Source organism: Emys orbicularis, chromosome 1 (assembly GCF_028017835.1).
Source record: "Emys orbicularis isolate rEmyOrb1 chromosome 1, rEmyOrb1.hap1, whole genome shotgun sequence".
NCBI classification, from domain to species: domain Eukaryota; kingdom Metazoa; phylum Chordata; order Testudines; family Emydidae; genus Emys; species Emys orbicularis.
The window spans coordinates 164847736-164873020 of record NC_088683.1 but is presented as its reverse complement, the minus strand read 5'-3'; the positions used below and the strand labels follow the sequence as shown (position 1 = coordinate 164873020).

The 25285-nt window shown below is 44.8% G+C and overlaps 1 protein-coding gene across 1 annotated transcript in view; it reads right to left on the bottom strand.

Annotated features, from left to right (window-relative positions):
* LOC135878052 (coagulation factor V-like) overlaps positions 1 to 25285 on the bottom strand; it is a 65535-nt gene that overhangs the window by 27966 nt on the left and 12284 nt on the right. Inside the window, exons 6-14 of the mRNA XM_065403618.1 lie at positions 24616 to 24837; positions 23476 to 23641; positions 13327 to 13504; positions 12368 to 12470; positions 7582 to 7793; positions 6424 to 6574; positions 4788 to 5000; positions 2221 to 2997; positions 963 to 2067 (exon numbers count right to left, since the gene is read on the bottom strand). Of these exons, the coding sequence (XP_065259690.1) occupies positions 963 to 2067; positions 2221 to 2997; positions 4788 to 5000; positions 6424 to 6574; positions 7582 to 7793; positions 12368 to 12470; positions 13327 to 13504; positions 23476 to 23641; positions 24616 to 24837 (3127 nt within the window). The remainder of the gene's footprint in view (positions 1 to 962; positions 2068 to 2220; positions 2998 to 4787; positions 5001 to 6423; positions 6575 to 7581; positions 7794 to 12367; positions 12471 to 13326; positions 13505 to 23475; positions 23642 to 24615; positions 24838 to 25285) is intronic.

The following is a 25285-nucleotide window of genomic DNA, read 5'->3' as shown; positions in this document are numbered from 1 at the left end:
CAATCACTGGTAATTTTGCATGGTTTGATTTAAGTGTTGATGTTCATCACAATGAAATTTCAAATTTCTAACAGGTTGAATTTCTCTCTCAGAAAAACTGGATTACAAATTCTTGTTGGGAAATAAAGCCACTTTTTCCAAATCAAAACAAAATGCGACCATCTCAAATTTGGGGTTCATGCGCGATGGTCCAATCAGTTCTTGATCTCTGCTAAGACTAGCAACAAGGAAGTGAATTAAAATCATCTACGGTCGTGGTGATTTGCATGATGTAGATATTTATCTGCTGGGAACTGGACTGAGAGTCAAACTCCTCATTTTGTACTGGAGATTAAACAAAACTTCAGATGGTGGGAACTATAAGGCTGGAATTTTCAGTGGGGCCTAAAGGTGTTAGGCACCAGCTCCACTGAAACTCCCTTAGGTCTCTTTGAAAAATCTCCACCTAAGTCCCTACCTACCCAAGCTGGATTCAAACTGGCAACCTATAGACTCTCTCTTGACTGAGTCCCAAACCATCCCATCCACACATACTTAGATACCAAGCTGAGGTATTGATGTGGGCCTCATTACTGTAGTATCTGAGGACCTCCCAATCTTCAATGCATTTATCCCCACAAAAGCACCTGTGAGGTAAGAAAGGGCTTTATCTCCGTTTTACAGAAGGGGAACTGAGGCAGAGAGAGACTAAGTGCCCAAGGTCACACAGGAAGTCTCTGGCAGAGCTGGGAGTTAAACCTAGGTCTCCTGAATTTCAGACTAGTGCCCTAAAGCACTGGTCCGTCCTTCCTTCCTCTTCACCTACTGCATTACAGACTGTTAAACTGAACAGCACTTGTGTGATTAAGAAATCCCATAACCCTTCAACAACTGTAGCTTTGCTGTGGGACAGCTATCTGAATCAGTGGCCTGGTATTTAGCAACAGGGTGTGAGGCAAGAGAGAGGAAGAATTTGGCCCCACCTTTTCTTTAATCCTGCATAGTCCCAGAAGACCTCTTCGGCTGTGATGTAGTATCTCCTCATGTTCCCTCTGCTGCGTAGATAATGCACAGCAATGTCATCAGGGTTACGGACATTATTAATGTTGAATCTGGGGTCCCTTGTATATGGATCATTGAAGTCTGCGTATACATATGAATATAGGTAATCTGCAATTTCCTCACTATCAGAGCCTCCTGGAACATACTCCTTGTAGTCCCCATTCCCACTGGGAAGCCCTATGACGACTGGCTTAAATTGTCTTGGGGTCAGCGTGTAGTTAGCTCTGCTTGGCAAAACCGGGAGGTTGGCCTCGCTGGGCAATGCTGTATTGTTGGTCTCACAAAGGGACACTGTGTGGTTGGCCTCACTGGACAATAATGTGCAGTTTTGCTCTCCAGGTATCTTTGGGGGTCTCACACCTCTGGGTGTCAATGAGAGACTACTATACTTTTGATTATCCTTTTTCCTCCTTCGGGTCTTGATGCGAGTCGCAGATGTACTCAAGGTGCCATTCACATTTCTCTGTTTCAGAGTTGGATGCTTGCTGCTTACTTTCCAATGACCCTCTGTAAACGGTGAGTAGCCTTTGAATTTCCCTTGCTGCTTCTTATTCAGGGATACACTCTCTCTCGTAGGCATTGTAGCATTTCTGGAACGATTCTGTAATTTATCAGTAGCCTGAGCTGAATTTGTCTCCATCCCATAACTCTCCTTCCCAGAGGCCAAATTCCTTTTCTCATTCATAATTTTAGATGGAGACTTCATACCCCTTGGCGACAGCTTTCCTAGCATGTCCTTTGTCACCACTGGACTGCGAGTAGGAATTAAGATATCCGATGCATAATCTAGAGTAAAATTTCTTTCTTGTTTATCTTTGGTTAGTTCTAAGTCAGAAAGATTGAACATGTTTAACTCATTGTTTTCTGCCCTGTGTCCCACAGCAAAAGTTAAGTTATCTGCATGTTTGGGAAATTCAGCATTTTCTTCCTTGGTTTCCTCCTCCTCTTCCTCCTCCACGCCCTGGTCTTCAACATATTCATTTGGAAGTTGGTCAGTCCCTAATATATCTGAACTGGAGATATTCTCTGCATGGTGAGCAGAAAGAGATGCTCTGTCTGAACTGGTGTTGCCAAGAGAGGAAAGACTTTTATTTTGCTGTATACAATTGAAGAGGGCTCGCATCTTTTTAACGGCGTAAAACTTAGTCTCCAGCAGGTCTCGCCTTTCCCTCTTTCTACTGAAATTGTATTCTCCTCCTGAACTTTCCTCTTGCGGTTCCTCTGAATAGAGTGTTGCAAAGGAGGACTTCATGCTGTCCCCTCTGTCAGGTAACAGTTCTGCTGCATCTTTTGTTTGGGCTTCTTCCCTGTTCCTCAGTAGTTCACCTGCAAGTGTTTTCTCATAATTTCCTGACATCTGACTCTGATTTGCTTCATAGTCACTTTGGTTTCCAGCTTCAGATGCCAAGTCAGGACTTACTGTTGTGGTGACTGGCAGTGAATGTTCTTCTGCTGCCACTGTGTAATTTTTATGGAGGAACCCAGCCTTGGTTGGGAGAGGAGCAGTGCTTTGCGTTTCCCAGAGCACATCAGTGTCCAAGGTATCACTGTTCTCCATGAATGGCGGATCTGAGCCAGCAGCCACATCAGCACTAAAAGTGCTGATGCCAAAGTTCTCATCTATGGCCAGAGCAGTAAGATTCTGCATTTCCTCCTGGACCATTGATTTCTTCCCAAATGTCCGAAGTCCCAAACTTGAGGCCAGAAAATCTTGGTAATCAAAATCATCAGAAGACTGCTGTTTTTTTTCTGATGTTTCTCCTGTTTCTCCTCCAGTTTGGGGTGAAGTGACAGGCACATTTTTAAAAGTCTTCTCAGAGGAGAAATGTATGATTTTGTACGAGTCATCCTCATCAGAATAATAATCTACATCTTTTTCACATTGGGCATCTCTAAACCTCAGCCTCATGCCATGGCTCATCTCAGGGGAACCCCAGGATGCAAAAAGCCACGTACCTGCAATTGAAAAAAATATATATACTACATATTATTTGTAGAGCTTGACCCCCACCTGTCATGTCCCGTCTAGATTGTAAACTCTCTAGGTCAGAATCACAGAATATCACAGAATATCAGGGTTGGAAGAGACCTCAGGAGGTCATCTAGTCCAACCCCCTGCTCAAAGCAGGACCAATCCCCAGACAGATTTTTACCCCAGTTCCCTAAATGGCCCCCTCAAGGATTGAACTGACAACCCTGGGTTTAGCAGGCCAATGCTCAAACCACTGAGCTATCCCTCCCCCCATAAAATTAAAAACAGATTTTTGCCCCTGATCCCTAAGTGGCCCCCTCAAAGATTGAACTCACAACCCTGGGTTTAGCAGGCCAATGCTCAAACCACTGACTTATCCCTCCCCTCAGGGGCTGTCTTCTGTGTTATTAGTCTGTACAGCACCCCACAATATTGCTCTGGTCCTTGATTGAGATTCCTAGGCATAACCGTAGCAATAAATCATGAATACTGAATACAACTGACCCATAAAGCTCAGAAACAGATCTGGATCTCAACTTCCCTAAAGTTTAGGGTTATTTGGTTTCTGGTGTTTGGTACAACCCGTGATATAAAGGGAGATAAGAGACCAAAACTAGATGGAAACAAGAGGTCAGTTGTGAAGTTTAGATAGGGATCCAAACTTTGCAAAGTTTGAACTGTGAGTTTGGGTTATGTCTCTTGTGTCATGTGTATAAACCTAAGGATGAGAGAATACTGATCATGATAAAAATCCTCACAGGCATTTTAAATCATTTCAAAATCAGATAGGTTACAATAATTTAAAACCCACTGGAGGGTGAAGGTCTTTAATAGGACAGTGAAATTCCACATTTGGACCTCTAGATTGGCCTACATGAGAATAAATGGGCACAGCGCATCAATTGATTCCAGGCTCTTTGCATTTCATGGCATGTCCCAGAATAAAACATGGGAGAGAGGGACAAAAATGGCTTTTACCTGAAAAAGATGCCAGATGTAATTTTCTACCTCCTCTATATTTTAAGTGACAGAATTGCATTGCTTTCCTTACATTATTTCCAAAGTCAACAATAATGAACACATTTTACAAGAACTGGAAAAAGAAGGTCTAGGGAGGGAAGGAGGTGATCACATACTAAAACCAAACAATAATGACGGAGAAGTACAAAAGTACGACTTTGGAGATTTCTGTTAAGTCTGATGGAGGTTTCCAGCTTCATGTAAACATTTCCCTTTACAAAAAAGTAACCATAATGCATAATTAGCCTGGGGAATTCACTGCCAGAAGGTATCACTAGAGCCAAGAAGTTAGCAGAGAACTAGCCATTTATATGGACAAGGAGAACATTCACAGGTACTTTAAACAGGATAAATAATTAAGGGATCCAAACCCTTCTACTTCAAGGCATCAAGCCTGCTGGTTTAGATGTGGACATTTTTCCATTTCTATCGATTTTTACAAGAACTTCAATACAGTGCCTCAAATGACAGTTATACAACTAGTCCCACAGTAAGGATTTTTTTGGGGAGTGCTCAAAAGCCAATCAGAATCATCAGTAAGTATAGCATATGCACTGCTGTGTCACGTGCAGCCAGCATACATATACCCCATGTGTATCAATCACTCTTGCTGTAATCTAGGGAAAGATTTAGATGGGCTGAAATTTTGTATGCAATTTATACAAAGCTTTTCTATTTTTATGAGTCCTTATGGACTCTAGCTACGAAATCTCTTAGCAGATCATTAAACAAACACAGCAGTCCTGCCACGTACCAGCGTTGTCCATTTCTACAGTGACCGATTCTCCACTCATGGGAAAAAGATTCAGTACATCTTCATACTTCCCTCGAGTCAAAAAAGTGTGACCAGAAAAGCGTATGGACACTATCTCATCCTGGGTGCCAATACTGGAGACGTGCCACTCCACAATGTCGTCATGGCAAAATCTAAGGATTTCAGTTCTGTCAGACATGTAGCCATTTATTGCTAAAACAAAGCACAAGATATGATATTACTGCACCTTAAAGCCTCACCAGCATGCAAGACGGTAAGCTAAATTCATGCCTTCAATGGAGTGACATCAGGGCTGGAACGGACACATCTTTGTATCCAGACGGAAAGATTATTGGAACTCTAATGAAATTGGGCTGCAATCCAGTCACCTTCATCTGAAGGGACACCATTAGGTTTAAAAAAATCACAAATTAAAATAACATGCCCTTACCTCTGTTCCTAGTCACTCTATATTGGATTCAGGGTGAAAGAATTCAAATATATATATTTTTTAATTGTTCATTTTGTACATTTCTCTCAGCTAGCTAGGGTGAAAACAGACTACGAGTCAATTTCACTTGTGTTTACTTTTCACTTTGGGGTTCTGCATTACTCACTGCATAACACAGGCCTGTGGGTGACCTGGGCCGGGTACACTGGGGAGGGTGAGAAATGGGCTCCCAGTGCTTGTGCAATCATAGTCCCCAGCTATTGTGGGAGGGCACATGCCTTCAGGACACATGCTCAGATTCACAAGCTAGCGTTGCATCAGCAGTTTCTCTGGCTGCTCTGCTATCCTGTGTGTTACTGGACTACATGCTCCCTCCTGATTCCCTTGTGCTGTGGCTCTGAGGAGGCAGCTTTTCAGAACTACGTGCACTGAGGCCACACACAGGGCTTCCCTCCCCACTGTCAAGTTAACAGATTCATTAACACTTACAAATTGCTTAGTGCCATGCTAATAGCTGCAGCTTACTCCAAACCCAAAAGCATGCAGTACGAGGCATGCAGCTGCTTGGCTGACTTCTGGATTCTTCCCAACATCCCTCCCTTTAGTTCCCTCCTGATTCCTTCCCCCATCCACCCCAGGGCAAACAGGTGCAGCATCACAGATTGTTCCTTGTCACCACCCCAGGAACCCTGCCAGTCCCTGCCCACTCTAACCACTCACCCCCAGTATCCATTCCCCACTGCCAGGCTCTACGCAGACATTTACCAGAACCCCATCCCCTCACCCAGGTACTCTATCTCTCTGTCTCCCACAGTCACTGATACCTCCAGGTGCTACCTCAATGGACTGCAGTTGGTGGCCCAGAAGCCCATGCAGGGCTGCTGAGACCACTCTCACTTCCCCTTCCTGGTTTACATTTGCCTGGCTCATGATGAGCTTGTTTGTGCCTAAGTTGCCCTAATCATGCCCTATGAAATTCTGGAAATAGCAGATCCTTGAAGCCAGAACCAGAACTCTGCTCATTCGTGCTTTCAGCACACATTCATCCTTCAGCACACAATCTCAGGGGCCAGTTTCTGCCACTTGGGAAATTCCCATGCCTGCCTTGCACTTCAGAATAAGCACCCATCTGGGTACTTGTGCTTACATGAGCTTTTGCAAACTTGGGCTTAGTTTCCCACTCACTGTGCATTACGTTAGACCTGTAGAACTTGGGATCATCCCTTTTAATGCTGGAGGGGTTGCTGCAGTACTGCTTGATGTTATCCTCTAAGTACCAACTCTTGTTTTCATCAAACACGGCAAACACGGCCTGCTGCTCTACATCTGCCTTTTTCTGAAAGAGACAGCAGACACGGCAGGGTAAGTTTTGCAAGCAGCTAATTGATACATAGTGGGGTATATTAAGGGCCTAATCTTGCCATCCCTCCAGAGGCAAACTTTCCATTCAAGTGAACAGAAGCACAGTCCAGTGGTTAGAGCAAGGGACTGGGGTTCCGGACTCCTGGGTTCCATTCCAACCTCTACAACTGACTCACTGTGTGACGCTGGACCAGCTACTAGCATGGCTGCTATGAGCTGGGCTCCCCTTAGTGGACCACTTGTTGCTGTATGTGCAGGCGCTTTAGTCACTGCTTCCACTCACTAGTGGCTGGTGTCTGAGCCACTGCCAAAGTAGATTCCTTCCTTTGGCCCCATGGAGGGGAAGTGGAAGAAGAACTCTCCCAGCAACCCCCTTGCAATGCTTCTGGATCCCCAAAGTTTGGGGTTGTCAGACCTGGGTTAAACCTATGATAGATTGGGGTCAGAACTTCCTCCCTTTCTCCCTGCATACCTTCAAACTTTGGGGAAGTTTAGGGTGGTGTCTAGAACCCGGATTTTGCAATTTCTTGTCTTGGCAAACAAAGCACCATGAAAGAAATCACTAGCAGCCTGATCTTTCTAACTGAAAGCCCCAACGAGCACACTAAATCTGGGGCCAAATATGCCAGCAGGCAGCTAAAAGCTACCACTGCAAGCAGCCCTTATAGAAAAGTCCTATCGAATTTAGTAGAAAACAATCCCCTTATTTTAGGGTTTTCGACTCATCCTATAGAATTTAATGTCCCAACTAGTGAGTTCTGTAGGGTGGTTCAAAGAACTTCTCCAAAGGATCTCATACCTCATTACATTCTACAGGTTTTTAGACTGACTTCTACAGAAGCCTAGTGACCCGATCCCAGTTCAGTTCTAGAGGCCTTTTCTCTAAGGCAACAATCAATGAAACCAAATTCCCCTGTAGTTCAAACACCACACACAGACAGGAGCCTCCCCCCCCTCAGAAGTTGTAGAACATGATCGTACCTGCACACCCCTCTTGTCCAGTGCTTCACTTTTACAAATCAGAAGTGGGCCAATCAGTCCGGAGGCTATATCCCTGGTTACATCTACAGCACTGTGATATAATCTCGTTAGACACTGGGCATCCTGTGCAGTGGGCTGATCGGTGTCCACGATGCTCCATTTATACGTGTAGGTTTCCCCTGGTTGAACGGCTTTACTCAGAGTGCTGTTGTCTGAAGGAGAAATAAAAAGAGAGAAACATTATTAGGAGTTACAAACTACAGCCAGATTCATGGCTGGTGTAAACTGGCATAGCTCCGATGAAGTCAGTGCACCTTCCCCAATATGTACTTTGGGCAGATCTACACTTCTAAAACAACTGAGTACGGGGACCTAGATACAGCATAGTTGTCCCATGTGGCTTAAACAGAGTTCCTGTTTGCAGTGCAGAAAGGAGCTTAACTATCCTCTGTTATTAAGTTAAAGCCTTGGACCGGCCAAAGCTTAACACAGCCTGGAGACATGCTTCATGTCCACCGCAGAACGCAAAACGTGTTGTCACTGCGTTTTCTGACTGCTAAGCTCCCATGTGCTAAATGGGAATTATACCACTTACTTTAGAGACTTGTCATGAAGCTAAATGAATGATGCATGTAAATCGCTTTGAGATCCATGAATGAAAGGCACTACAGAAGGACAAAAAAACCTGTTGAACAAGGACTGTTCATATCTGGGGCAGAAAATTCTATATTTTAATTGTGACATTTTAAGGTGACAGTGAACTGCACATTGGTGGGGAGGCAGATTCAGAAGGAATTGCCTTGGCTCTAGCATACGTCCTGGCTAGAGCCAGCTCCATTCTATTTCTACAACAAACCTGCTATTCACTACATTCTTCCTATACCAAACCATCACCCATAAAACAGCATCTAATCAGTTGAAGTTAATGCTGCAGAAATAGAATCAAAGGACTGGAAAGGCCCTTGAGAGGTCATCTAGTCCAGCCCCCTGTACTCATGACAGGACTAAGTAATATCTAAAACACTTGTCAGGCATGGTCATCTAACCTGCTCTTAAAAATCTCCAATGAAGGAGATTCCACAACCTCCCTGGGCAGTTTATTCCAAGGTTTAACCACCCTGACAGTTTGGAAGTTTTTCCTAATGTCCAACCTAAACCTCCCTTGCTGCAATTTAAGCCCATTGCTTCTTGTTCTCTCCTAAGAGGTTAAGGAGCACAAATTACCTCCCTCCTCCTTGTAACAACCTTTTAAGTACTTGAAAACTTATGTCCATCCCCCAGTCTTCTCTTCTCCAGACTAAACAAACCCAATTTTTTCAATCTTCCCTCAAAGGTCATGTTTTCTAGACCTTTAGTCATTTCTGTTGCTCTTTTCTGGACTTTCTCCGATTTGTCCACATCTTTTCTGAAATGTGGCGACCAGAACTGGACACAATACTCCAGTTGAGGCCTAATCAACAAACGTTAGAGCAGAAGAATTACTTCTTGTGTTTTGCTTACAACACTCCTGCTAATACATGCCAGAATGATGTTTGCCTTCTTTTGCAACAGTGTTCTACTTTTGACTCATATTTAGCTTGGACTGGGGGGTTTCCGCAGTACTCCTTCCTAGGCAGTCATTTCGCATTTTGTGTTTGCACAAGTGATTGTTCCTTTCTAAGTGGAGTACTTTGCATTTGTCCTTATTGAATTTCATTCTAGTTACTTCAGACCATTTCTCCAGTTTGTCAGATCATTTTGAATTTTAATCCTATCCTCTAAAGCACTTGCAACCCCTCCCAGCTTCGTATCAGCCACAAACTTTATAAATATTGTGGCAAATTGCTGGCACTATTATGAGGGGTCCCGCGCTTTCTCCTCTTGTGGGGGTTCAGGGTGCCATTTCTCACCCCTGAACTGGGGTATCAACTGTCCCACTAGTGTCCCAGAAAAGGGGAGTGGAGAGGGACGGACCCAGGCCCGCCCTCTACTCCAGGTCCCAGCCCAGGGGCCCTAAGGATAGCAGCGAACCACTTGAACTAGTGATTCCTTCCCCTGGGCTACTTCCCTCTCCGGCCCCTCAGTTTGTGGGGCTTCCTGCCCTCTCTCCGCTTGGGCCAAGTTTCTCCCAACTCCTTGTGCCTGTAGAGTCCCTCTGCTCTGCACAAGCTGGGTTTCCCTTTACCTAGGGTCTTGGTCTTCTGGCCCGCCACAGCACTTCTCCAAACTGCTCTCTGCTCCAACACCAAACAACTCTGCTTCAACTCCTCCAACTGTCTGATTGAAGCAGGGGGGTTTTATCAGGTGACTGGCTTCAGGTGCTCTAATTGGCTTAATTGGTTTCAGGTGCTCTAATTAATCTGTAACAGCCTCTCTTCCCTCTACAGGGAATAAGGCTCTCCTCATCCTGGGGCTTACATATCTCTCATCTATCACTCTCCTGCTGCCCTCTGGCCATGCTATATCACAATATACTCTCTCTGCCATTATCTAAATCACTGATGAAGATATTGAATAGAACCAGACCCCACTTGATACGCCCTTCCAGCTTGACTGCAAACTACTGTGAATTGTGCTTGCTGTCTGACTCATACAAAAAGAAGTGCAATCACATCTTTCTGGTCCTTGAACAAATCCACTGACTCTCCCATTCTTTCCAGGAATCAGGAAATAAAATGTCCCCTCTTCCTTCTTTAAAGCCTTCCATGGACTGGCTACAGCTTATTTCATAGCCCTTAACTTCTGTGTAGTCTCTCGTTTGCTCACCCAGCACGAGCATCCTCACTATCCAAGATTGTGGATACACAGTCTTGCCACTGTTGATGACTTTTCCTGCTGCTACTTCTGCTCTTTCTGTATCTCTCAGCCTCATCTCATTTCAGATCACAGCAGAAAACATTTCTCTTTTTCTCTTAGCTATGCTTCTTAATATTTCCTAATATTTCTTCTCCTCTGTTACTATTTAACCATGCAAAGAATATGAAGATATAGAATCATAGAATATCAGGGTTGGAAGGGACCTCAGGAGATCATCTAGTCCAACCCCCTGCTCAAAGCAGGACCAATCCCCAATTATATTTTTGCCCCATATCCCTAAACGGCCCCCTCAAAGATTGAACTCACAACCCGGGGTTTAGCAGGCCAATGCTCAAACCACTGAGCTATCCCTCCCCCTATAGTGTACTTAGACTTTCAGAAAGCCTTTGACAAGTCCCTAACCAAAGGCAAAGTAAGCAGTCGTGGGATAAGAGGGAAGGTCCTCTCCTAGATCAGTAACTAATTAAAAGATAGGAAATACAGGGTAGGGATAAAGGGTCTGTTTTCACAGCAGAGAAAGGTAAATAGCGGGTTCCCGCAAGGATCTGTATTGGGAAATGTGTTGTTCAACTTATTCATAAATGATCTGGAAAGGGGGGTGAACAGAAAGGTGGCAAAATTTGCAGCTATACAAAAGCACTCAAATCAGTTAAGTACAAAACTGACTGAATAGTGATAAAGGGATCTCACTAAACTGGGTGACTGGGCAACAAAATGGCAGATTAAGTTCAATGTTGATAAATACAAAATAATGCACATCGGAAAAAGATAATCCCAACTATATATACAAAATGACGGGGTCTAAATTAGCTGTTACCACTTCAGAAAGATCTTGGAGTCAACATGGATAGTTCTCTGTAAACATCCGCTCAATGTGCAGCAGCAGTCAAAAAAGCGAACAGAATGTTAGGAACCATTAGGAAAGGGATAGATATTAAAACAGAAAATATCATACTGCCACTATATAAATCCGTGATACACCCATATCTTGAACTGTGCAGTTCTGGACACCTTGTCTCAAAAAAGATATCTCAGAATTGGAAAAGGTGGAGAGAACAGCAACAAAAATGATGAGGGTTATGGAACAGCTTCCGTACGAGCAGAGATTAAAAAGACTGGGACTGTTCAGCTTAGAAAAGGGACAACTAAGGGGGGAATATGATAGAGGTCTATAAAATCATGAATGGTGAGGAGAAAGTGAAGAGGGAAGTGTTATTTACCCCTTCACATAACACAAGAACTAATGATCACCCGATGAAATTAATAGGCAGCAGGTGTAAAACAAAAGTAAGGAAGTACTTCTTTGCCCAACGCACAGTCAACCTGTGAAACTCAATGTCAGGGGATGTTACGAAGGCCAGAAGTATAACTGGGCTCAAAAAATAATTAGATAAGAATATGGAGGACAGGTCCATCGATGGCTATTAGCCAAAATGGTCAGGGACCCAATCCCATGCTCCAACTACCAACTGGGACAGTATGACAGGGGATGGATCACTGGAAATTGCCCTATTCTGTTCATTCCCTCTGAAGCATCTGGTACCGGCCACTGTCAGACAGGATACGAAGCTAGATGGACCATTGGTCTGACCCAGTATGGCTGTTCTTATGTTATGTTGGGTGAGATCCTTGGCTGGTGTAAACTGACATTAGCTCACTGAAGTCGAGGAACACGTTCACACAGGTTTTTGTTTTTTTAAATAATAATGCTGCTTAGCATATTTACATTTTATTTTTCATCTGTAGATCTCAAAGCACTTTACAAAAGTGGGCATTTAACATAATCCCCATTTTACCAATGGGGAAAGTGAGGCACAGAGAAGAGATGCAACTTGCCCAAAATCACGCAGCAGGTCAGTGGCAGAGCTGGGAACAAAACCCAGGTCTCCCACTCCTGTGTCCTAATCAATTACATGACCCCCTAAAGGCAAAGAGAGACCCTAAACAAAGTAACGCTTTTGATATTGTGCAAATGTGAACAGTTTCTGACCTGTGGAATCCAGGGGGTCAGTGGCTCCTTCTGCATCCTTTGAAAGCGTCACTCCATGGAGGTAAATGCTGTAGGGTCGACTGGCCATATTTTTGAACACAATCTACGTAGATATGAAGATGAAGAAAGTATGAGTTCAGCATTCAGTGAATCCTGGTCTGGGTACATTGCTACAAATCCCAGTGAGAGTGAAACTTGCATGATTTCAGCACTGAAAGCGCTCAGGGGAAGAAATGCTCCTTAAAAGAAAAATCTGGCGACGTTAAACCAGAAGCTCTACTGCAACATGAACATTTGTGGAGCCCACGGATTGGGGTTGCTCTTGTTCTGCCTGGTCTCAGGCGGCTGATGAGAACGCCGTCCTCAGGAGATCTTCCCACACTGCCAGGCACACAAAGCCATGGAGAGTGCTGAGCCACAGATTGGAATCACTGGGATCCCTTAAAAACAATGAGGAGTCCTTGTGACAACTCCCATCTTTTCATGGGCTGTATATTTATACCTGCTTACTGTATTTTCCACTCCATGCAGCTGATGAAGTGGGTTATATCCCACGAAAGCTTACGCCCAAATAAATTTGTTAGTCTCTAAGGTAGAGATTATGGGTTCATAAAGTTCAGACACAGATCCGAACTTCCCCAAAGTTCAGGTGTGTTTGGAGTTGGGGTTTTGGACCAGCTATTCTAAATATTCTCTACAAAAATCAAGTGTCAATGCAAAGTTAAGATTGATAAACCCAGCACCCAAAGTCAGGGATGGCAGATACAAGATTGCAAACTTAAACTTAACTCTGTCCCCTTGTGCTCATACCTTCAAATATGGTCACTCTTTGTATCATTACACATTATCTGACAAAGAATACAACACAAGCTGTTTCTTGTTTACAGTAAGTTAGTTTACATTTACAGTAAGTTACACCACAGTACATACAGTCTTTATATTTGGCCCTCGCCACTTACCTTGATTATGTCTCTAACCTGAGCTCTGATAATAGGGCCCAGAATTCCCATTTCTTTGGGCCGGGGAGTCTCCAGACGCTTATTGAAATTGGCATCTGCATACTGCCTGAAAACGGCCTTTTTATACTTCTTCCCAATGAGATTTGAGAAGTTGTCCAAGTACTGAGCTTTATATTGCCTTAAAAAAAAAAAAAAAGGGAAAAAGTATCAATAACATCTTCTTAATGGTGAGATCCACTAGATGGTAGAATACTCTCCCATGGGAAATAGCAGAAGCTCCATTGCATGGGAAAAAACAGATCTAGATTTTAGACAGCTCTATAAAAGAGATTATTATGATTTGTGCTACAGTAGCAGCTAGAGACCCAACCAAGGTCAGGGTTCTCATTGTGCTAGACACTGTACAAACACACAGTATGAGAGAGCTTCTACCTCAGAGAGCTTCCAATCGAAATTTTCAAGACAAACAAAGGAGGGGAGAGAAGTAGTATTACTTCTCCCATTTTACAAATAGGAAAAGGAAGCACAGAGGGACTGAGTGACTTGCCCAAGGTGTCACAGTCTGTGGCAGAGCCAGGAATTGAACTCTGATATCCTGAATCCAAATCAAGAGACTTGACCTAATCAATGTTACATCAAGGTTTCAAAGACAGTGGAATTCCCAATGATGGCTAAGAATAGGTAGCGTTCATGAAGTGAGGTGAGCAGTTGTGGTTTAGCCATGAGCTGTGGCTGTTTTGTACCTGGACCCTTTTGAGAAAGGCTGTAGAAGCATGATAACAGCAAAGGTAAGATTTATTCCCCTCACTCTCTTCCTTTCCTTCTCCTCTCAATCCTCCCTCTCTTCTGGTGCATCCTGGGAATTGTAATTCCTGAACTCAAAGCTACAGGAGCCAGCTAGGAACAAATTTACAAACACACACTGTGATAGCTATCTGCATCTAACTAGATACAACACACCTTCCCCCTTTAGAATAACCATTGTAAAACTTCAGTCACTTCCAGACCATCACTTGAGTCCAGTAACAAAGTCTTCTAATCTTTTAGGCAGTCTCTTTTGTCTCACACTTCTCCCAATACCCGGAGAGGCAGGAACAAGACCGGGTAGTGGAGTAATTCCTACTACTATAGATTGTCCATCATTATTATTGGTGTCATCAACGTTCTCTGGTCCAAGGTGGAAATCAGCACTCTCTTCTTCAGCTGCTGGCTGATGAGCTGTGGAGAATCTCGAAGTGTTCTATTTCTTTTGATCTATTAATCCAGCAGAATCTTCTCAGATTTCTGTTATCTGCAAAGGAAAGGAATATCTTGAACGTTCTTTTTTGACTTTGTATGACAGCTTCACACGAACAAGATCTCCAATTTCAAATTTGTGAGGTTTAGCACCCTACAGTATACACACTGCCTATATGTCTCCTGTTTGTTCTTAACACATTCAGGAATAGTTTCATCAGAAGGTTTGATTGAAAAAGGAGAACATGTAGGCCCTTGACAGGTAGTAAATCATTTACCAGCCTTGTGTCCTCTTAACAGTTCAAAGGGTAATACTCCTGGTGTTAACTGTGGAGTGGTCCCGTAAGCAAACAGTGTTTCATGTAAAGCTTCTTTCCCTGGTCAAGTAGACCACTGGCTCTTGGATGGTATAAAGAAACCGTTTTGCGTTTGATACCACTGCTAATGAGGTAGTGTTGCATTTCAGCAGAAGTTATTTGCATTCCATTGTCAGATACCAATTCCTTGGGAAACCCTTCTCGGGCAAAAACTGATGACATTAAACTTATTTACTATTTCAGCGGTAACCTTTCCAGTGAATGTAACTTGTGGCCAATTTGAATGATAGTTTACCATTCCTATGACAAACCTCTGTGTAACAGGCTGATCTTCAAATGCTCCCATTAGGTCAGGAGCCAGTTTCTCTCATGGACAATTGGGATCAAGAACTGGTGTGAGAAGGAGGCCGAAGGTTTTCTCAAAAAAAAAAAAAAAAAAAAAAAAAAAAAAAAAAACACCACAGGAGTACTTGCGGCACCTTAGAGACTAAAATTTATTTGAGCATAAGCTTTCATGGGCTACAGCCCACTTCTTCAGATGCATAGAATGGAACATATATTGAGGAGATATATATATACACACACATACAGAGAACATGAAAAGGTGGGAGTTGTCTTACCAACTCTGAGAGACCAATTAAGTAAGAGGAAAAAAACCTTTTGAAGTGATAATCAAGATAGCCCAGTACAGACAGTTTGATAAGAAGTGTGAGAGTACTTACATGGGGAGATAGAGACTGGGAATGGCTGAGCCATTACAAACCATTGAATCTATTTAAGCCTAAGTTGATTGTATCTAATTTGCATATCAATTCAAGCTCAGCAGTTTCTCGTTGGAGTCTGTTTTTGAAGCTTTTTTGTTGCAAAATTGCCACCCGCAGGTCTGTCATTGAATGACCAGACAGGTTAAAGTGTTCTCCTACTTTTGAATGTTATGATTCCTGATGTCAGATTTGTGTCCATTAATTCTTTTGCGTAGGGACTGTCCGGTTTGGCCAATGTACATGGCAGAGGGGCATTGCTGGTACATGATGGCATATATCACATTGGTAGATGTGCAGGTGAACGAGCCCCTGATGCCATGGCTGATGTGATTAGGTCCTATGATGATATCACTTGAATAGATATGTGGGCAGAGTTGGCATCGGGCTTTGTTGCAAGGATGGGGTCCTGGGTCAGTGTTTTTGTTCAGTGATGTGTGGTTGCTGGTGAGTATTTGCTTCACGTTGGGGGGTTGTCTGTAAGCGAGGACAGGTCTGTCTCCCAAGATCTGTGAGAGTGAGGGATCATCTTTCAGGATAGGTTGTAGATCTTTGATGATGCGCTGGAGAGGTTTTAGTTGGGGGCTGAAGGTGACAGCTAGTGGTGTTCTGTTATTTTCTTTGTTGGGCCTGTCTGGTAGGAGGTGACTTCTGGGTACTCGTCTGGCTCGGTCAATCTGTTTTTTCACTTCAGCAGGTGGGTATTGTAGTTTTAAGAATGCTTGATAGAGATCTTGTAGGTGCTTGTCTCTGTCTGAGGGATTGGAGCAAATGCAGTTGTATCTTAGAGCTTGGCTGTAGACAATGGATCGTGTGGTGTGTCCTGGATGGAAGCTGGAGGCATGGAGGTAAGTATAGCGGTCAGTAGGTTTCCGGTATAGGGTGGTATTTATGTGACCATCGCTTATCAGCACAGTAGTGTCCAGGGAAATGGACCGCTTGTGTGGATTGATCTAGGCTGAGGTTGACACTTCTAGCACAAGCCATGTAATTCTTGATTATTTCCGCAACTTGCTTGTCCATCCCTGGCCACCGGAAGTCTTATCGCAGTTGTCTTTTGGTTAGACTCATCCCCATATGTCCTCCATGTGCCAGGTGAATTAATCGTTCTCTCAGAAGTGTAGGCACAACAAGATGGTCAATTCTCAAAACCCATTCATTTACAAAGGACAGCTCATGTGACACATGTCTATATGGTTCCAAGTGTTCTGGTATCATTGTCATGTAAGACCATCTATGGTCTATGTAAGTCTTTAGGTCCTTGTGATGGGGTGTGCGCGCCCCACACTGAAACTGCAAGAGTTGCATTAGGTCAGGTGGGCCCAATCAGCTAATTAGGTTGCAAACAAGGGAGCTTTGGGTTGGAGGTAGCTAATCAGAGAGAAGCTCATTTGTGAGAGAGAGGTGGGGCTTCTACAAAAGACAGGAAATTAGCAGGGAGATATGTGCAGTCACTTCCCGGGGGAAGGGAGATGTAGCTGGGGCTACAGAGGCAGGTAGCCTATGGTTACTCCCTGGGAGGAGGGAGTGAAGAGACTGGCAAATCCAGAGGAGGGGGGCAGGCCAGGAGGCATGAAAGTGGCTCAGGGAAAGGCAGCAAGGTGCAGGGAACTGATCTTGGCTGTTGTGTAGAGAGTCCCTGAGCCGGAACCTGAAGTAAAGGATGGGCCCAGGTTTCCCCACCAGCCACTGCAGGAGTGGCACCGTGAGCTAATGAAGCAGAAGACTGCTGGAGAGCAGGAACATTGATACACTCCAGCACCTAGAAGGGGAAACCACAACAGTGACCTAGCTAGAGGGCTGAGTCACAAAGAGGACGCTGCAGCTCCTGGAAGGGGGGAGGGCTGCAGAGGAGAAACTGACAGGGTGTAATTGCTGGGAGGGGCATTGGCCTGACTGAGCTAATCCCCAGGACCGCCATGAAGCGGCGCCATCCAGCGGTGAGTACAGCAACCCCATCACAGTCCTGAAGTACCTGGCCTTCTCTCATGGCTGTTACCCACTCTGAGATTGAGTTGTAGCAGAAATTTGTGCAAGGACAATCTCATCATCTTTCTCTATTGCACCCTCATGGTAAGGTATGGGCAGGCAAGACAGAATCTGCAGTGGTGGTGTTGACTCCTGGAAGATAAACTGTCAAATCAAAGTCCATTAGTTTGGTGGCCCATTTGGCAATTCTTGGAGTTGCTTTTCCAGAACCTTCATGTGGTGAATAAAGCTGAAAGAGGCTTATGATCAGATCTTAAGATAAATCTCCCACCACCCCATAAGTAAGTTCTGAAGTGTCTTACTGCCCAGAAACATGCCAGAACTTCTTTCTCAATGAAAGAATAAGATTTTTCAGAATCAGTCAGGGCTCTGGAGGCAAATGCAATGGTGACTCCTGTCCATTTTTAAGCTGAGTCAAGACAGCACCAAGATGTTACTCATAAGCTTCTGTTGTGACGATTGTTTGTTTCACAGAATCAAAAGGGCTTAAAGCTGGGATGGTGGACATTGCATATTTGATCTGGTTAAAGCTGTTCTTGTACACTTCAACCCATTCAGACCTTATATGTCCTTTTTTAGGAGAGGACTCAATGGAACTACTTTCACAGCAAACTTCTTTATAAACTTTGAATGGTATTTGCATAATCCAAAGGAGGACTGAAGATTGTCCTTTTTGTCAGGCTGTGGTGCATCACAAATGGCTTTCGCTAGGTCTGGTTTTGGTTGTATGCCGTTCTGAGAGATTCTGTGTCCTAGACATGTCACTGAGTTGGTACGGAGTTGAACATTTCTTCTTGCTAATGGTAAATCTGTATCAAAGTTTTTCTAGAAGCTTTTTTAGCATGCCATCATGTTCAGATTCATCTTTGCCATACTTACTTTCAAGATGACATTCTAGTGTAACGCCCATTCTCTCGCCAAAGATTGCATGCATCATTCTCTGGAATACTGGTGCTGCAGAGTCTAACCCCAAACAACAACATTCTTTTGAATTGGAAAAAACCTTCTGCAGTGATGAAAGCTGTGTACTTGCAGGATTTTTTCATTAAGGGGACCTGGTGATAAGCCGAGCATAAATCAAGAGTCATAAAGACTCTTGCCTCCTTCAAGGTGAGCAGCATTTCACTGATGTTGGATAGGAGGATGACAATACACAAGTATGCTGGAGTTTAAATTTCTCAAGTCCACATACATGTGGATAGCACCATTGGGCTTCGTGGTGAGAATGATAGGAGAAACCCATTCTGATGAATCAACTGGTTCAATTGTATCTGCTTTACGTCATTTCAGAATCTCCTCGAGTGGTTGTCTCACTGCAACTGGTATGTTTTGCATTTTATGTTGTACAGGCACCACATTATATTGTAGCTGCATCTTGTGTTTGAACTTTTTTTGCAACACCTTCAGTATCTGTGAAAACTTCTGGAAAGTCAGATTCCCATGCCCCAAGTGATCCGCTTGTAGATATTTAAGTTTCTGCAGATGGATTGGGGCTGTTCCTGACCAGCCTCTTCTCCCCACAGATCCAGGAGATCCAACACCTCCTGTGTAGTACAGTCAGGAGTGTGTCTGCAACATGTAGCCAGCATGGTCAGTTGCTAGATGAGCTCTCCAAGCTGGGCAACCAGGAAATGGAATTCCAAAAATTCATGGGGCTTTTAAAGGGAGGGGCAGCTTCCTGCATACGTCCAGTGGAGCTCAAAATGGTGAGAGGTCAAGGAGGGGCATTGTGGGACACCTCCTGAGGCTATTAAATTGATGTAAGTAATGCAGTGTTTACACTGACACTGCATCAACCTAACTACATCAATCTTGACTCTATGCTGCTCATGGAGGTGGAGTTTATTTGGCACAGCGGGGCAGTTACGTCGGCGGGATTGAAATTTAAGGGTAGACACTTCCATAGTTAGGTCAATGTAAGATGCCTTGCATCGACCTACCTCTGTAATGTAGACCAGGCCTAACTTGAGGCTCTGGCACTGAGAGTGAAATACCTGTGCCTTGGGGTTATCTGACCTGGGCCCAGCCAAGGGATAGGCTGCGTGAATTCGTCAATTTAACAGATGAAATGATCAGAGATCAAACTGTCATGAAGACAACAAGGTCCCCCAAGATTTGTGAACAACTCCTCATGGTAAAAGGCCTTACCTTGGAGAAAACCATAGAAGCTGCCTGACAATTGGAAAGCACCATCCACCGTGTTAAGTTGCTTTCTGCAACACCAGAGGTCTTCCAGCCTACAGGTTAATACAGTCTGATACAAGACTGCAACCTGCAAAGCTCCTAAATCTACATTCTTTATTCCCAACCAACTCTACACTCTGCTATTTGCCAACTCCCAACCTGAGTTGCATGCTTCGGACATACCCCAGAGGCTATGGTGGGTCTCCCATCCCAATCAGTGACTATTTTACAGCTACCATAGAGTACAAAAGCAGTAATCCCAAAAGGGGAAAAAAAAAAAAAAATCTATGTAGCCCAAAAGGGAGTTTCTGTTTTAGGATGGAATCATCAAAGGGGGCTTCAAATAATATTAGATCTGAATAGTACAGAACATGTCCTTCAAAGTCAGAGAAAAAGGGCTACACAAGGGACCCACAGCAGTGTTGTGCGAATGCCAAGGAGCTGCAGCAGGCGTAACAGAAGGCAAGGGAGGCCAACAATTGCTCTGGCGTGGAGCTGCAGACCTGCCGCTTTTACAAAGAGCTGCATGCTATCCTCGGTGGAGAACCCACCACCACCCTCAAGAGCCCTGTGGATTCTTTGGAGGAGCCTGAGTCACAGCTTCCTTCTCCTCCTTATAAGGCTGAGCTGCTCCGCTGGTGTGGATGGAGAGACACCCCTCCCTCCCCCCCCCCCCCCCCCCCCGCCCAAGGCCACATTTTTCAGTTAAGAGTCATCACTGATCACAGTTCCACAGTACATGGAATCAACAATAGCTGAACAGGCAGTTTAGAAATCGGGGCAGTCTGCATCAATATTGTAATTTTGAACCGAGGAGGAGGAGGAGTACGGGGACAGGCGACCAAGGTATCCAGCGGCGCAGCAAGCCAGGACATGTTTTTGAGTCCTGCGCAGTCCAGCTAGTCCCTACGGTCCAACACAGGTGAGCCTGATGCAGGGGAAGGAATGTCTCATAAGTATGCAGTTTGCTTTGAAATTGCAGGGATGGAACGCCCAAAGTTGCAGGACACGTCTGTTGATTTATTCTTTTTTACTTATGCTAGGTGAGGTAATGAAGCAACCAATAGAGGTAAAGTTGCTATCTGCTTTTCATCCCCCTCTAGAGTTAGGCAGAGGGTCCCTGCAGAACAGTTTGTGCGCGTCAGGATGTCCTGTGCATCCTTCATAGAGATCGTGAGGAAACTTCCCTGGATGTAGTGTGCAGGCCTCTGCCAAAGGTTTCTGGGGTGGGCTTCCTTATTTCTTCCGCTGCAGTAGGACACTTTCCTACGCCACTCAGCGATTACTTCAGCCGGAACCATTGCAGCACACAGGCTGGCAGCATACGGCCCTGGTTTGCAGCCAGACGCCTGCAAGATCTGTTCCCTTCCAGCCTCCATTACCCTCAGGAGTGAGATATCAGCTAAAATCACCACCGCCTGTGGAAAACAGTGCCAGTATATTCCGTTCAATTGCCCTATATGCATACACTCATGCCTGTGAGCTATCCCCCTTCATTCCGCCCCACCCCCTTTCCCTTCATGGTTGTACTCACCATGGCTGGACTGCAGCCGGGCTGTATCAATCGCAAGGAAAAATGAGAATCTAGTGCTTGCAACTTGTGTGGATGAAGGGGAGTGAGTTCAGTATACCAAGTTTCCATTTATCTCGTGAACACACCCACAATAGTACCTCTGTGCATTGTACCCTTTGCAGTTGGAAATGTGGGCTTGGGGGGTCTCTCCATCCACAGCAGCGGAGCAGCTCAGCCAGATAAGAAGGAGAAGAAAGATGAGGGATGGAATGTTCCAAGAGATCCTGCAAGCCTCTGCTGCTCTGGATACCAGCACGGGGCTTGGATGTTCACCCTCACGGACAGCAGGCCAGGAATAGAGCAGAGAGGAGAAAGGTGCAGGAAAAAGGACAAATGTGCAGCAGGAGATGCTAGTGCTTCTCAAGCAGCAAACAGAGATGCTGCAGACTCTCGTTGACCTTCAGGTTCAACCATCTTGTGCTCGCCTCCTTCTGCAGCCCATAGAGAACTGCATTCTGGGACCTCTGGAGCCACTGCACTTACCCTTCCACACCACCCTGGAGAATCACAGCTGCACATACACCAACCGGGTCTCTCACAGGTCAGTGTATGTGTTTCTGAAATGGAAATGACTGTTCTTTCCCCTCCAAAAGTTCTTTTCTCTTTATTTCAGTTGTATTCAATTATAATTTTTCTCTATTTGCATGGGTATGGAATAAACGTCTATTTTTGGCAACTTGGTGGATTTTCCAACTCCAAACTGAGTCCTGACTGATCGGTAGCAGTCAGACATTGCAAGTTTCCACAGTGCAATTACCACTCACTTCTCCACTGTCAGTGCAGATCTCATTTTGGTGTTGCTGTGCAGGAGGGCCGGGGTGAGTTCGGCACATAGGTCCAAGAACATCCGAAAGTTCTGCAGCCACTGCTCATCTTCCCAAACCTGATGTGATCCCACCCATCAGTGCTTCTTTCTCCGGCCCATCTCCAGCTCCATCATCAATGCCATCAACAACTTTGAATTGTTTCTTTCTATGTCCCAGAGCAATCTAGCCTCCAAGAAATTGTCATGTTCCCTGCAGCTCCTCTGGCGGCTCTGCAAATACTGCAGGATCAGGCATGCCATTCTCACAACACTCGTCACAACAGTGCAGAGCTGTGCAGGATCCATGCTTCTGACACAGATAGTGGACAGCGAGGAGGGATGCACAGGTTTGTGGGGATTTTGAAAAGAGGCACACAACATTATGGGATGCATATGAAATTATGGGATGGAGAACACTGCATTATGGGACATTGAAATCGTGTTCCTAGTCACCCCTGCATGACTCGTTTTGCATCGATACAAGCGCTGCGAATGAACACACACCGCTGACAAAACGAGCGTAGTGTGGACACGTAAAAACGATGTAATTACTGCAGCGGCTGTAGGCTGATGTAACTTAGGTCGACATAATTTTGTTGCATAGACATGGATCTTTGTCTGCGCAACAGCACCACTCGCCTAGGAAACCTCCTGCTGCCTCGTGGTGTCCGACTCCCTAGGCTTCCAGCCTGCCCTTGAACCTGTCCCTGTTCCGGCCCCAGCCTTGCCTGGGATTTGTTCCGGCCTGATCCAGTCTTCTCTGCGCCCTATTCTGACTCTGCTCCAGACATGTTCCTGACCCGCTCTAACCCTGTACCCACCTCCTGACCCCCTTCGACTGACTCCAACCTGGCTTCAACCTTTGGCCTGCTTCTGGTATCTGACTGTGATCCTGACTGAGCTCATCTATGGACTCTGACCTTGGTTCTAACCCACCGCCTGTCCCCGGACCTTAGTTTGAGCACTGCCCTGTCCCGACTCTATGTCTGGCTTCAACTACTGCTCCAACCACCAGGCTTGACCACTTAGAACCCAGAGCCTGACACATTCACTTATTCAGCCTGGTAGAGCCCTTCAGAAGCCATGCACTAGGACTTCCGTATAGTGCACTCCATAAATACCATGCAACCCTGCCTCTAATATTCCTCCTGTTCTACAAGATTGAGTTCCTGTGAAAAATATGCAGAAGAAGTTCTTAAGGGCTAGGACTTTACATTATATAGCGCATTTCCTAAGCCGCCCCAAGTTAACATTTCATCAACAGGGTACAGTTCACCATTTTACCTATCAATGGTCTCTGGAATTTCTGGAGCATAATCCCAGGTGATTTCTTCCGCAGCAATGAAATATTCCCAGTCCTTAATCATACGCACTTCCTTAAAGGAGAATTTCTTCTTGAACACGTCTTTCCCCGCATGTTCTTCTATGTTGAGGTAACCGTGCATTCCAGCTGGTTATATAGAGACAGTACAATGGTTACTGTTAGTCCTATGAACAGTGCATTCCTACAGTCCATCAGCTCAGGATGCATGAAAACATTCACTCATTGACCTGAGTCTATTCAGGTTTAAAAAGAAGAAGAAAAGAAAAGAAGAGTGCAGGCATTAAGGGTGGTATTTTCAAAGGGGCTTGTGGGAGTCCATGAGAGCTCAGCAACTAACTCGCATAGCCTCCTTTGAAAATACCAGCCTAACTGACAGCAAGAACTTCCCCTTTTCTGTTAAATGAGCCCTCCAACCTTTCACAAGAGGGAATCCACTGATCCATTACAACAGAGATCTGTTCATTCTAGGGGGAAACTAACATCCACTGTTAAAGATGAGCAGAAAAGATTTTTTGCTCCCTGAACTGCAAAAGTTCTCTGTTTCTCCTGAAAAAGCTGGTCAATCTCGAGGTTTTTATAATGAGGCTCATCTGAGCACCTCCCAAAGAGTTAAAAACTAAGAGTTTGATTCATTGTTGCCCTGTAGCCCCTTTGCAGCAGTAGTCCTAACAAGCCCCATCTTTAAAAGCAGCAAAGAGTCCCGTGGCACCTTATAGACTAACAGACGTATAGGAGCATGAGCTTTCGTGGGTGAATACCCACTTCTTCGGATGCATGTCCACTACATGCATCCGAAGAAGTGGGTATTCACCCATGAAAGCTCATGCTCCTATACGTCTGTTAGTCTATAAGGTGCCACGGGACTCTTTGCTGCTTTTACAGATCCAGACTAACACGGCTACCCCTTTGATACTTGAGCCCCATCTTGCAACCCTAATTCAAACAAAATGCCCTGTTTCCACTGATTTCCTAGGATGATCCCAAATGCGTTAGCCACCGTTTTTGACAAAGTTAGCAGCACTTTAGGAGATAAGGAGGAAGAGACAAGAATGACACTCTCTGCAACTGCACAACTGCCTCCTGAACAGATGTTCCCTTGCCTTGCAGATGCTTCTGGACAAGAGAAGATATCAGCCACCTTCCTTTCTGGCTCACAGTCATGTTTGCTGTGGTCGATGCACCTCCCACAAGGTTGACGGTCGAGACCTTGTGACGATTTTGTTCCAGGACTTGCCCATTGAAATGGATGGAGAAAATCTCTGGTTTGGAGCTCATTCCTATCAAATGCCAGCTAATGTTATCGTATGTGCAAGCTCCTAGGTCTGAAACAGAACAGCAGGGTTCAGAACACAGGTGAATCATCCCAGAATTACAGAATGTTTAATTCCCACTAGTAGGTCAAAAGTGAATACCCCTCTGCACTTTCAATAAAGTCTCTCTGATATCTTGATGGCCATGTCTAGGATGGATACTGTATAGGCCATGGGTGGGATTTTCAAAAGTACTTAAGTGGATTAGGAGTCTAAATCCCATTGAAAGTCAATGGGAGTTGGGTGCCTAACTCACTTAGGTGCTTTTGAAAAACCTCACTCCTTAGCCAGCAGGTGGCAAGAAGAGATTTAATTCTCTCTCTGCGCGAACTGCAACGCTCTTGGGAGCCATGTGCTCTCGGCACTAAGGTCAGACTGCAGGGGAAAGCGGTGGTGGTTGGGAGTGCACACATACTCCCTTGTGGAACCAGATGCTCATCGTACAGTCACACACAAGGCT